We start from the raw sequence: 15,505 nt of genomic DNA, 5'->3' as shown, positions 1-15,505 counted from the left end.
TGAGTTAATAGAGAATTGTATGAATTAACTCCTCAGCAAATGAATTCATCCATTCAAGGAATGAATTAACTTATCAAGAACTAGCTCATCAAATGAATTCTTACATTCAATGAGAATTGAAAACACACAGTTACAAAAGAATTAATAAGTTACATTTTCTCACAATGTATCTTGTAAATGTATTTGGACTTCTCTTTTTGGATAAGTGTTAGAAATTAATTAATCCCACTACACATATTAGGAACCTATTCTCAAAAATTACAGTAAACAACAAATAGTAAAATAAAGTGCAACGCATATTTACCGTGGAAAACTCCTTGCTCAAGGGAGTAAAAAACTATAACCTACACTATGTAGGATTTCACCACCAATCTCCACTAATTTCAAAGAGATTTGTTCAAGATTACAACCCCGCAATCCTAGAACCTAACTCTTAACTGGAAACTTAACAGTTTACTACAACTGTTCAAACCACTATATGAGCACTCCAAGAAGTCAAACCCACTTCTTGTTACAACGCCTCACAAACAAGAAGTCAAACCCGCTTATTGTTACTCAGACTCACAACGTTCAATAATAGAAAAGATTACAACTCAGAATCTATCCCATTACAGACTCAAAACTCATCAATTTACTCCAACTAATGATATCTACAAAGACTACTAACTCTAGCCTTAAACTTCTCAAACTTCAACTTTCAGTAATGCAAACTCAAACAGAAACTGTGAACCAGGTTTCTGTTTTGCTGTGATGAGGTCCTGCAGTTTTTGCTTTGATGTCTATTGCTCTCAAGATGCTATATTTCGTGGATGTACAATAGGCGCAGCTCTAAATGATGTTCATGCCATATATATAGTGGAGATTTGTCATACCCTAGAATATTATGGACTAGGACTCCTTCTCCAAATGGAACATGGTTTCTTGTAATAAATTAGGTGATTCCTTTCCTTCTAAGGAGATTTCATTATATAAGGAAACTTTGAATCCTCTTTAGACTCTATTTCTTCTTTTTATTTTCTTTCTTCTTCGCTTATTTATTTCATTCTTTCTTTGCTCATTTCTTTCCTTGTTTGCTCCTTTATTTATTTTCTTCTTTATTTCATGCCTCCAATCTTCCTTATTTGCACTTGATTTCCTTGTGTACTCACGTCACTTGCTCTGGGACCTGGTTCATAAATATTCAGGGACATGGTTTATAAGATACAATATATAGAAGACAACAAGTAGTAAACTAGGTTCTTATTTGTCAATCATCAAAACTACAAACATGTTCTCTTACTTTCCAACAATAAGCTTAAAGAAGCTTTAGATTGTGACTTTGCATTCTAACCATTTATTAAAAATGTTTTCAGCAAGTTCTTTTATCTCATTTAGAAAGTCTTTTTCACTGGACGACTCATAGGAAATGAGAAAGGCTCTTATTCCGTCTCACACAGTGTACTATTATCGATCCTACTAAGTAATATATATCTTTGGATCTACATACACATTTAAGCTCAATCAGAATATCAAATGACCTGACCAAATCAAGGCAGAGCTAACACTCAGATTATGAGTTTGGCAGAACCATATAGCTTTACACACCAATTAATATTTTAGACAATTTGTTAGTAGGGGCAGACCTAGATTGAAAATTATGGTATTTCACCACCCGTTAAACCCAACATAAAATATGTATAATTATATAAGAAATGTATAAAAATTGATATAAGATGGAAAATAGCACCCGTAAAACCAAGAAGATAGCTGGATGCTTTGATTTTCATTCAGAGCCTCAAAACTTTGGATATAAACTATGTATTCAAACCTTCTAAACATCGACGACTCCTAAATCTTTAAGTGCATCACTGTTTGTGAAAAACCACTAAACTTGTTATTTTATAATTTTAAAATTTATAAACTTAAAATTTTAGGTCTTTCACAATAGTCCAATTTTATTTCTCACTTGCTAGATTCACCCAACAAGGTTCTCACCGGTACTTGTGTGCATGTTAGAATTTTCACCCAATTTTGGTCATTTTTTTGCCAGTAAAAGATGGAATTTTGCAGAGAATATAAGTACAAATTACTTATGGAAAAAAATAGTACTATATATTATTTTATTTTTTTTGGTCAAGAAGAGGAACTGTTGTATTAAGATTAGTGGGGAGGGGGAGGTTTGACACTCCTTTCATCCGAAGGAGTAACAAAAGAGTTAGTCAGGGCAACAACCCGGCCCTGTGGATATGATAAATTATTTTCATCGGTCATTAAGTGGCCCAAAAAGTAATGCTTGACTGGACGTGTAAAAGTTTTTTCAGTGATATCATCTTGAATATAGCTTAATACAAAAGAAGGTAGAATTGATGTAGAGATCGACTTTTCTGTAAATTGTATGATTGAGCCTTCCTTAGCTAGTCGATCTGCTACTGCATTTTGTTCTCTAAATACCTGTGTGAGGAGTGCTGCTCCTAGGTCGGTCATTAATTTTCTGCACTCAGAAACAAGGTTATGATATAAAGGGTGATCCTTTTAAAGGATTTCAACAGCGGTCACCAAGTTAGATTCAATTTCAAAGTTAAGAATATTGTGCTCTTTGGCAAGCCGGAGTCCTCAGTTAATGGCTTGAAGCTCAGCTATTACAGGGTTAGTGTGGGGGAGGTGCTGGTAGAAGCCCAGGATCCAACCCCCAGTATGGTCTCTAAAAACCACACCCAATCCTCCAAGGTTTCCTTTCGCAGAACCATCAGTGTTAAGCTTTATGGTTCCTAGTTGAGGGGGATTCTACCTAATGTTGATAGTATGGTGAGTATATGTGAGGTTCGAGTTTGATTTGGCAAGCATGACAAACTCAGTAGCATTTGTAATGGCTTTATCATTGCTAGCTAGAGTGTGTTTATTGTTGAAGAGATTAGCATTCCTGGTGAGCCAGATTTCCCTTAGACAGTGAGGTAAGATGGTGACCCACGTTAGCCAAGAGTTGAATGGTTTGGAGTGCATTTTTCCCCACCATATGTGCCAATTGGTATCATCAACAGTACCCTCAGGAAGTAGAGGTTTGTAAGTACTTCTTTGGACAAGGCTTTCCCAGAATTGGTTGGTAGTAGTGTAGAGAAAGAAAATATGGGTTGTGTCTTCTTTGTTGTGGTTACAGAAATGGCAATGAGGGGAAACATTGATACCTATATGCTGAAGATAGCTACTAGTAGGAAGCCGTCTATGCACGAGGAGCCAGAGGAAAGTTTTGGTTCTGTTGGGAGCTTCAGCTTTTCAGATGAGGTTGAAGTTTTTGTCTGCAGTATTGCTGGTATTATAGGTGTTGAGACAAGAATACATGGTGCCAGTTGTGAAGGTGCCAGTTGTGAAGGTGCCAGTAGTGCTGAAATTTCAAATAACTTTGTCATCAATGTTTTCTTTCAGGGTGACATTGTGGCTGAGAATGATATCCTGGATAGACCTGGAAATTTCAAAAGAAAGTTTATTGAAATCCCAAGTACCCTCTATCAGGATATCTTTAACAGTAGTGTTCTGGTCCTGCCTGTTTAAGGGGCCCTGAAGGATGTTGTTAAGACTATTGAGTTGAGGAATCCAGGAGTCTTGGTAAAAATTTACCCTATCTTCCTTGCCTATTCTCCATCTAATGCCCAAAAGATAGTCTTTCCAACCCCTTCTAATGTTCTTCCAGGTTCTTGAGGAGAGGAATTTTGAAGGGTTTTGTTTATTAGGCTTATAGTATTTGGCAAGCAGAGTTTGAATTACTTATGTCTATTCATGATTAAATTTTTATATTTTTTATGATGCTGGATTTGAAGCTACGCATCATTGCACAATGTTTCTATCTTTCCAAGATTTTAAATTATAGTAAATGGTAAATATTACACTAATTAAATAAAGTGTTAGATTTATGTTCAAAGGGGAAAAAACCCAATATATATCCAAATTTTGGTGAATTTTGTAACATGCTTAAATTTTATAGGGGGTCTATGACCTCCATGAACTATTTATTAGTGTATTTTAGTGATATTTATAAGTTAATACAAAAATAAAAAATATTAATAAAAAAAAATTAGTGCAAATAAATGTCAGTAAAATATGCTAATAAATAATTCAAGGGGACATAAGATCCCCGTAATATTCACATGCGTTATAATAAATTTCGTTAAAGTTTAGATATATTTAGACCATTTTCTCTTTTATTTTTTAATTAAATAAGGAAAAGCAATATAGTTTGACAATTCAATGATTCAATCAAAGAAATCCAAGGCAGAAACGTAGAAAATAGGAAGTATAAAATGTCGTCGATTCACACGTGAACATTTTTTTTTTTTTTTTTTGCTTTTTTGTTAGGTAGAATAATTAATAATGCAAGATAAAATTACGGTGGAGTAATAAATATTTTATTATTCTTAATTAAAAATTAAATTCGAGCTCTTTGCTTGAAATCGCCTTTTGCTGATGGTGCTTTATCTTCAGTATGATTTTTTCGACACTAATTTCAATTTATCAAGCTTCTATATAAACACCAAACACAAAAATATATCTCAAATTTAATTTTTTTTCGTGTATTTTCTCTCATATTCTGAAAAAGGGTAAGTAATTAGGCATTAATATCTTATTTAATTTAATTCTTTGATATCTAAACCAATCTGACCTCATCATTTCTCAGGTTTCGAATACAACAAATCAAATTTTTGAGTAATATTTCATGCCCCCTTGTATATTGGAGGCAAATTACATTTTCAATTATAAAAAGAAGTGAAAAGTTCATGCTTCATTATAATATATATTATAGATAATAAAATAAAAATTCAACTATTTATAAAGGAGTTGAGATACAATGAGATTTGATCGATTTGGATTTGAAAGAATTAAACAAATAAGAAATTAAAATTTCTATTCAATAATCTGGTATAATTGAGTCAATTCCTTATAATGTCACTTAACTTATCAAAATGTCTCACTAAAGTTATTTATCTTTTTTTTAATTTCAATAATATCACTCAAGTTTGTGCTTTTTCCTTACAAACTAACAATTGTTGAAAGTGACTCAAAAAATGACCAAAATAGCCCATCAAGTTTGAAATTTGAATTTAAATAGTCCTTATTTTTATATGAAATATTAATAGGCCTCCAATTATTTTTACTTTTGTACTTCTTAAATTAGTTTTTAATATATTTTATCAATAAGTGCATAATATAATTTAAAATGACACAAATCATAATAGTAAAAATGAATTAAAAAGACAAAGAAGGTTAAATTAAAGCTTAAAATAGGTAGTTATATTTTAAATGAAATAAACAAGAGCTACAGTTATTGTCCAAATTGGTAAATGTATTTAGTTTTTACAGCCAAGTTGACGAGGCGATATAATTTTCTCTGAAATAATATCACAAGATTGATAAAAATAATATTGAAACCTTAAAACATTTTTAAGTTATGAAATGGTTATATAAAATCACCTAATTTTATTTGATAGTGAATGATTGATGTTATTATCATGGTATCCGTTAATATGAATTATTTTTTAAAATAAAAATCCTTTAAAATATTTATATATGGTTCTTCTACTAGCTAGAGACCCTAATTTTTTTTATTTGCAGGAATTCATCGTCTTCTTTATGAATTATAATTTTTTTGATAATAATTTAGAGTAGAAGAAACTAACAACTAACTTGAACTATTTTATCAAAAATAAATATTAATCCTAAAATGAATAAATATAGAATATTATTTTATTATTGAACTCTTAAGTTTTCAAATACATACAGTACATTTAAGCTTATTTCTAACAATTTTAATTGTAATTTTTGGTGGACGTCGTTAGATTTAATATCGCAGTTAGAAGTTTAAAGAAGATTGTACTCACTAAGTTTTATAGTTGAAAGTTTATTGATATTTCGTATTGTTAGTTAATAAGAATCATTTAAATTCAAAGTTCAAACTTAAGGGACATTTTTGATCATTTTTTTCTCATCTTTTGAGTCACTTTTATCAATTATTGATTTTTAAGAAAAATGCATAAAGTTCGATGATATTATTGGAACAAAAAAAAATGAATTTATTGGGATATTTCCCAAAGTTGAGTGACAATATAAGGAATTTCCTCGATATAATCGTATTTATACGCATGGTATATTTTAACTTATTTTTTATCAGGTAATTATCGTAAATAATAATACCAAAAAATTAGTGACCAACGTATCATGTTTTCTCCACTTTGGTAAATTACTTTTTTAATTTTTTTTTTAATTATTAGTCATTTTTGAAAATTGAATTTGTCTCAAAATATTTGATATTTTACCAAACAAAAAAAAATCATTTTTTACCTTTTATCCAAAAATGACATCTGTGAAATGTTTAAGGAGAAATAAAACATAGATTAACATTTTTTTTCTAAGAGGATATACTAATTTATAGATTAATTATTTTAAGTGTTTTTATTTTTTACTTCAATTGAATGATTCTATTGACTAAAAGAGACTAATTTGACATGTTAACAAACTCCTCTGTTAATTCCTATGTTTTTAATTGCTCAAGTGTTTAAGTCAAAATGTTTTAAACACACTCCATTATCCTTCTTAATGAGATAATTAAATCTCATAGTCTTTCTCTTACTTGCCAATTTATGTTGATGTAACTTCTTAATTAATCGTTAGTAATGAGTTATTTTAATTACACATCTAGAAAAGACATATTTTTATTGTAACAACTTATTCTAACACTACTTAGTGATCAACAAAGGAGGATGAAACTATAAAATTGTGATTAATGTGAATTCAAAACTTGTGATCAGGAAGATAAATTTATATATAAAAATTTGTTAAATTTGTAATAAATAGTTTACAAAAAATGTTCAATTCTACAAAATTTAAAGATTGAAGCTATAAAATTTAAATTATGAATCCACTTTTTAATAATCAAGGCTCATAGAGTCCCAATAATATTTGTGTAAGCTTTCCACATAGAAGTAAGAAATTCTATTTATCCTACTATATACAACTTGGCAGAACTAAGGAAAAAGGGTTGATTTACCTCTTTTACTTTGAAAAATTGGTTAAATATATTCTTATCATATTTTAGGATTAAATTTATCCTTATTGTCATATTTTTGGGTCAAATTTATCCTTCTAGAATTAAAAAAATTAGCTAAATATACACTTTGTCATATTTTAGGATCAAATTTACCCTCGATGTCATACTTTGAAGTCAAATTTACCCTCGTCGTTAAGAAACTGTTCACATGTATCATTCCTTTAATAGAAAAACCCACATCAACGATAAATATTCATTTTTTTAAAAAATAAAACACATTCTAATCTAATTCACCTGTCTCGACTCGAACCGCAAAAAAAAAAAAATACAAACAAACATCAATTTTATTGATAAAAAATTTCCACTAAGATTAAGCCATTGAATAGTTATCAATGCATAGCTCGTGAAAATTAAATCTGCAGTGCAAACACAAATAAATATAACTTTTCCTCAGTTCATGGATATGCATCAGTGCAGACACAAATATAACCCTCTCTTAATTCATGAATCTGCATCGGTGCAATGCTCATGAAAATTAACAATTAGTAGTCAAATACAACAAATTAGGCCCACTGGATATTTCTCTAGATGATTGAGTTAAGATGTTTCTTTATGTGTTAATCGTGACATCTCTTCATTCTTATGTCTTTATATATAATTTGGATCTACACAAATTTTTCATCATGTCATTTGCTCAAAAAACTTATTTATTGATACTAGAATCTAGAAGCACATACAATTGCATATTAAATTTTGAAATTTGAACATAATTGAAACAAGAGTAGAGTTTGTAATAGACATTTTCTCTAATTCCATGTTTCTGCGTTATTCCATTTTACTTTTTGTTCATTTATAAACAACCTATCAGCGCTACACGTTAAAACAAAGGTATAGTTGTACATCAAAAAAAATTCAACCAACTGAACAGAGGGAAAGGTATATTTATTTGTATATTATTTGTGGATTGAATCGGACGGGTTAGATTAGGGTGCGTTTTATTTTTAAAAAAATGAGTCATTTAACGTTGATTTGAGCTTTTCTATTAAAAAAGAGTACATGTGAAAAATTTTGAGGGTAAAATTGGCCCCAAAGTATGACATCGAAGGTAAATTTGGCCCCAAAGTATGTCGAATGATATATTTAGTCAATTTTCAAAATATAGGGATAAATTTGACCACAAAATATGATAGTAAAGATTTGACTGAAAATTATGACATAAGATATATTTAGTCAATTTTCTAAAGTAGATGAATAAATTTAACCCCTTTCTCTAAAAGTCTTTCTTTTACCACCTTTACTTTTTAGTCTAAAATGTTCTTTTTAGTTTCTCGCCTAATATTTGATATTCATAGTAAGATTCGATTAATTTAAATTTGCGTTGAAAAATTCTACATTAAAAAGTAAATCCCTTTGTAACGTCTTAACACTCAAATCACAATTCTCTAATTAAAAATAAAAAAAATACTTACCATTACATCGCGATCATGAAAAAATATTCATTGGTTTTTTGGGCAAGTAAAATGTTCATTGTTCTTATCCTTAAAAGATGCTTTGGTGATAAAAAAGTAAAAAAGGCTAGAACCTATTGCAAAAAGTTACTTAATAATTTTCTTGTTTTACTTTTTAGCAAAGTAAAATTCCAAACTATAACACCAGCCCAATATTATTGAATATGATTATATTAAGTTGAACATGTAACTTGCTTCCAATCAAAGTGTTGGTGATTTCTAAAGTAAAAACCTTCAAGTCTAATCTTGAAAAGTACTCTTCCACCAAATTGTTGGTAATTATTGCTCTTTCTTGTCCATAGTGAACCTAAAAGACACCTTTAGCTCATGGTGCCTTCTTGCATCAAGAATTTTATATTCCTAGTTTTGCTCAACCAATTATAAATTTTATAAAGTTTTCGAGTTCGAGTTCTGATATAAAATCAAACTTGTTAGGAAACACTTACTCCTCAAATGGGACTTCCTAATTGGAGTTGGTGTCAAGTGATCTAGGGTCTGAATTGTAAAAATAGAATTGAATTTGATAGGAAACGTTTACTTATAATATGTTACTTCCCAATACAAATTTGAATTAGCTACTTAAGCCAAGACGAAACATCACATGAGAAAAGAGTAAAGCATTTAGTATACCCTTGAATTATGATTAATTTTGCTACGACGCACTCCAACTTCACGGGGGTGCTATTATCCCCTGAACTATATTTTAGCGTATTTTTGTCAATCTTTTTAGCTGATATGACACCTTTTGTCAATCTTCTAACTGACGTGACACTTTTGACGATCTCATTTTATGTAGTAAAAGTGTCATGTCAACACAAACAGGTGACAAAAATACATTAAAATTGAGTTTAGGTAGGTAATAGAACCGCTGTAAATTAGAGCGTGTCGCAATAATTTTGATCATAGTTCGAAAGTACTGTACGCTTATCTCCACAAAAAAACGAAAAAACCCTTCTTACACTAACAACCTAAAAAAAATTTGATAACGCCAAATAAACTACTGCTTCCGTCCCATTTTATCAAATTGGCTAAGTTGATGTCCCATTTTACTTATCAAGATAAGACAAACTTTTCTTTCCATGTTTTACCCTTTGCATTAATTACCTTTTCTTTAAATTAAAATGTAAACATCATTTAATAGGAGTACTTTAATAATCTAACCATGTTATTTATTATTTTTCTTAATTGTTATGTCATCCCAATTGGGCAAGTAAAATGTGACGAAGGGAGTAAAAGATAGATATAAGTACTTGCACATGAAAAAGTACAACAACAGACAAAAAGTGAGATTAGTAATTCAAATAAGTGAGATTATTAATCTAAAAGTTAGAGCAAATCTTCTAAAATTGGTTAAAATAAAAAAGAAATACATTACTACCACCATATAAAAATTTAATATTTTCTTATAATTAAATGATGAAGCATTTCCTCTATAGTTCAATAGATAGTCTTTTTACACTTAGTTAAAACTCTCGAATTTAAATTCTGAATATGAAAAAAATCCTAATAAAAAGCTCTTCTTCCTCTAACGAACTCCATGTGATGGAAATTCAAATTAATTGAGGTCACGACACCATATCAAACACTGTATAGAAAGAAAAGAACATAACATTAACATTTTCTTGTCATCCTTTTCTTTGAAATATAATTAAAAACGAAAGATAATCATTTTTCTCAAGACATTATCTTAAAAGCTACGTTGGTGGAGCACTTAAATTACTAAACTAACCTATAAGAAGTAAGAACTATGATAAGAAAAGAAAAAAGAAAAATAAAAGATGTCAAAATCCTAACTAACTGTTTAATTAATTGTCCACACTCCACAGTGAACAGTATAATTATACTCTTTTCATTTTATTTTATGTGTCATTGTTTAACTTCGAATAATATTTTAAAAAATAAAAGAAAAAACTCTTAAAGTTTGCGATCTAAAACAATTTGTCTGACTATAAATTGTTTCATTAAAGATAACATGTAAATCTTAAATTTAAATTATTTTTAATTATAACAAGATGATATTTTTTTTTGAACGAATATAAAGAAAAAAATGTCACTTAAAATATGAAGATAGAGTAACATCTACCAATAAATAAACCTTTTTGCTTGAGCATTTTCATGTCCAATAGTCTATATATTCATACCCTGCTGTTGAAAGCAACTCCACAAATACAACTCACACCCAACCAAAGACCAAGAAAAGGACTCCCAATGATTTTTTTGTTACTCAATTAGTTGTTGGGTTCGAAATCGAGAGATTAATAATTATAAATTATTTGAGACGATAAAAAAATATACTAAACATAATATTATTCGACCAATTGACCTACATATTAAAAATCTAAATAAAAAAGTATAAAAACTATTTGAGAGAGTTCCAGAGGCATCTTCCATTCATATCGATTTTGGTTTTTCCGCACCATATTTTGATCTGCCTCTTCTCAGAACTCTTAAACGACCCTAAACAGAACTCTTAAACGACTAAATTATGGGTACTATTGTATGATTTTCTATAGATGTCTAAAACATTTTTGCAAGAAAGAGGTTTGCCAAATATGAAAGAATTTTGTATTTTTCTTTTAGGAAAAGTAAAAATAATTATAATATTACTTCTATTTTTCTTTCAAGAAAAATAAAATTTAAATTTAATAAGAAAATCAGGACAAAAACTTTAACATTAGTTATTTCATTTTATGGTAATTTGTTTGAATTATTGATCTTAAATATGTCATGGTATCTCGATGGCCATAAAATCATGTCATTAGAAAGGACAGTCTAGTTCGCGAAGCATCATGTGATTCACAAAGTGTTCAAGCGTCGAGAAAGGACCGCACTCAAAGAGGACAACCTAATCCACGAAGCATCGAAGCATCATGTGATTCACAAAGTGTTCAAGCGTTCAAGCGTCGAGAAAGGACCGCACTCAAAGAGGACAACCTAATCCACGAAGCATCATGCATTCACCGCAATGATAACCAAGGACGGACCACACGAAAATAATTTTACCGTTATTCCAAGGTTCCTTATGTAAAATTATGTCATTAAGAACAAGAATATTTCACTCATTAGATTTTTTTTTTTAAATATAGAAAAAATGACATTCTTTTTAAATAGACCTAAAAAGAAGAAATATCACTTAATTGGAGCAGGAGGAGTACATGTAAGGTAACACATAAAAGTAGAAAATTTGGAACAAGTGCAAAAATCCCTTTTGATATGGGCATATTAATTATATAAGTGAAGTTTATTTTGTTACATACATATAATAATAATAAAAAAAAATAAAAAAAAAATTAATGAATCTATAAACAAAAGGCAAAACAAAAAGATGACATAAAGACAACAAATATCCAAAACACCTTTCTTGATTTTTGTACTAAACTATGTCCATGCCACTGTCTGATGAAGAAGTTGAAAGTGTGATCATACCATTCAAGTCAGAAACACTATCTTGCAATGTCATTAACAAATGTGATGTACTGAAACTCATTGCTGGTTTAGCCCTTGGCACAATTGGAACTTCAGCCTCACCTACTAACATTTGGACCACACCCCTCATTGTTGGCCTAGCTATAGGGTCAGGATGTGAGCAAGCTAAACCAACTAACAACACCCTTGTCATTTCTTGTTCATCATATTCAAGATTCAATCTTGAATCAGCTGCTGATAGTAATTTGCCTTCTTTGTGTAATCCCCACACCCATTCAACCAAGTTGCTGTTTAGTCCACTTGTTGGTGGTGGTGTTGTTTCTTTCTCAATTGGCCTTCTACCACTTGCCACTTCAAGAACTACTGCGCCGTAGCTAAAGACGTCGGTTTTCTCGGTTGCTCTACCTGTTAACAAGTATTCTGGTGCTAAGTACCCCATTGTACCTGCTGCTACCGTTGCATCGGGGGACTTGTCGTGTTCGATTTGTCTTGCTAGTCCAAAATCACCTAATCTTGCATTGAACCCTTCATCCAACATAATGTTACTACTCTTGATGTCTCTGTGAATCACCTGGTTTTCGCATTCTTGATGTAAATATGCTAATGCAGAAGCAACACCTAACAAGATTTTCCTTCTGTGTTGCCACGGAAGGATCATTCTGGACTCAAACAATGCCTTATCAAGACTACCATTTGGCATTAAATCGTAAACTAACAAGATTTCACCTTTCTCATGACACCATCCTTGTAGCCTAACAAGATTTCTATGCCTGAGTGTTCCGATTATCGATAACTCAGACAAAAACTCAGCTTTCCCTTGTCCATTGTGACTACACTTCTTTACTGCAACAATATCACCAGTCTCAGACAAAATCCCTTTATACACAGTACCAAATGCACCATGACCTATAATCCTAGTAGCATCAAACCCCTTTGTCGCGATTTTCAGCTCCTTATAACTGAATTCCTTAGGCATTTTCATAATATCCGAAGGCAACGTAATCGTGTCAGAACTCTTCACATTCTTGAACTTCTTTGAATACAACCAAATTAGCACCAATGTAGCAAAAGCTAGAAAGAATGCCCCTGCAGTTACAACACCAACAACAGCACCAGCACCTTGTTTACAAAAACTGCTATGACACTTACTACTGCTCTTCTGCACTGCATTCGCAGTGCCATTAGACTCTGCCGGAGCAATCTGCTCCGGCGGAGGCGATGTGGCGACATTGGCCGTGGGGTTCATCAAACTAGCTGTTGGCGGGGGCGGAGGATGCCCCTCCGCGCCCGCCTTCGTATCAAATGATGAAGTGAAACTCCACCATTCAATACTATGTATCTCAGTACTCCCTTGTGTTGAACCAGAAAACCCCACAAACATAAAATCATTTACATACTCAGAAATATCAATACTAACAGATATAAATGGTTCTTTTGGCTTAACATTACTATAACTAACATAAACATCCAACTTTTTTATAGAACCAAAATAATCAATCCAAGAATTCACTAAATCACCACTCTTTAACTCAACACCAATACTATCAAGATCACCAACTTCACTTGATATCATTGAATTCAAATCCAACCCCACATGATTTCCATTAATATCCTTAAATTCAACATCCATAAGTGTATCAAATTCAACTCCAATATTCCCATTTTGCCCTCCTTTTGCATCCATAACTCCCAAATAACCCCCAGGATCCCCTATCGACTCATCGTCTGGTGTGATCACAAATGCTAAACCCCCACCTATCGAAGATGGATTCAAATTACTAATCGAAAATGAGAAAAATGATGAAAAACTCGCCGGAAAATCAAGATCCGGTCGCCGGAATCTGACTGGTTTTGTATACAAAACTTTTCCAGCACCAGAATTTGGCACATCAAGATCACGTGTTAACTTTATTGTATTGTTACCTAAATGAGCATCACCTAATAACTTCAAACTACTAAGTGTTAAAGTACCAAAATCAAACTCAGTGGAAGCTACAACACCAACAATGAAACTGAAAAATATTATAAGTAATGAATAAATCTCCATTAAAACTGTAAAAAGAAAACAACCCTTTTCGTATTTTCACTACAATGATACAAAGTCAAGACAAAATTCACATCATTTTTCTGAAAATTTGAAGATTTTCAGCACAAAAGTTGGCTATTTCTGGTATTATTTGGCATAAAAGGTCAAAAAAAAGAAAGCGACCCTTTTCAGATTTTTACTAGAACAACACAAATTCAAGATAAAATTACAACATTTCTCAGAAAAAAGAGAAGATTTTTCAGCTCAAAACTTGGCTATTTCTTGCTGAGAGAGGGAGAGAAAAAGGGGGGTATTATTTGGTCATAAAATGTACAAAAAATGCGATCTTCTTCAGATTTTTCACTAGAATAACACAATTCAAGAGAAAATTTACAACATTTATTGTTTTTAAACAAACCCCATTTGATATTACTGATTAAAATTCTGAAAAAATGAAGATTTTTACAACAAAGATTAGCTCAGAGAAAGTAGAAGGGTGGGTATTAATTGGCCAAAAATGGTAAAAGAACATAACCTTTATCAGATTTTTCACTAGAATAACACAAATAGAAGAGAAAATATACAACATTTGTTGATTTTAAAGAAACCCCATTTGAGATTACTGATCAAAATTCTGGAAAATTGAAGATTTTGAGTACAAAGATTAGCTTAAAAGAGAGTAAAAAGGGTATGTTGGGCAAAAGATATAGTGGAAAGTGGGAAAGTGAGTCGAGAAAAGTGAGGTGAGAAAGGAGAAGGAGAAGGCGAAGAAGTGGAATGAAGAAGACACGTGTATTGATATAACGGTAATATAATTTTTCATTGCAGGACACATCTGTTTTTTTTGTTTTTTTTTTTGCTTATGTTAATGTCTTGGTTGAAGACAAATGAAGGGTCCCATGTTTTAGTATTCTTTTCTTCTTAACATGACACAACAATAATATAATATGTTTAGGGGTAATTTAGCAGTAATAATGAAAAATATGAAGTATTGTTATATTTGTATTAGCCGTGTTAAGATTAGTTTTATGTGATATTTGATTTGCTATGTTAAAAATAATTTGTATTGTATATTTTTTAAAATATATATATTTATAAAAATATTTTTTATAAATATAACAAAAATAATGTGAAAAAAATTTTGAGAGACTATTGAGTCTTTACTTTTACTAATGCATGCATTAAAGTTTTTACATTACTAATATAGAGGATTTTTCATGTATTACTTATCCATAGTATAATTATACATAAGTTGAAAAAATGTATCAAATAAGATATTAATAATACACGAAATTAATAAATGCATTATTTTTTCAAATATCATTCAAGTTGTGGACTTTCTTCATTACCTTTGAGTTCATTGTTGTTCTTTTGATTCTTTGCCCCGCTGGTGTATTTTGTGTTGGGTTCGAAATTAAGAGGGCATTATGTCAAAACTTAAAGTTTGCAAATTAAAACGGTGATAATTTAGATGACAATGGAAAACAAATACTAAAAATAAATTATTAATATGATTTGGTCAAACGACCTACA

At 30.8% G+C, this 15,505-nt stretch overlaps 1 protein-coding gene across 1 annotated transcript; it reads right to left on the bottom strand.

Moving 5' to 3' along the window:
• Positions 1-11,392: 11,392 nt before the first annotated feature.
• Positions 11,393-14,806, bottom strand: LOC107843058 (L-type lectin-domain containing receptor kinase VIII.1). The gene has a single exon (XM_016687209.2). It carries the CDS (start codon positions 13,991-13,993, stop codon positions 11,894-11,896), a length of 2,100 nt encoding a protein of 699 aa, XP_016542695.2. The 5' UTR covers positions 13,994-14,806; the 3' UTR covers positions 11,393-11,893.
• Positions 14,807-15,505: the final 699 nt, after the last annotated feature.

This window comes from Capsicum annuum, chromosome 9 (assembly GCF_002878395.1).
Source record: "Capsicum annuum cultivar UCD-10X-F1 chromosome 9, UCD10Xv1.1, whole genome shotgun sequence".
Classification (NCBI taxonomy): domain Eukaryota; kingdom Viridiplantae; phylum Streptophyta; class Magnoliopsida; order Solanales; family Solanaceae; genus Capsicum; species Capsicum annuum.
The sequence above is the reverse complement of the archived record's forward strand: the minus strand, read 5'-3'. Positions and strand labels throughout refer to the sequence as shown.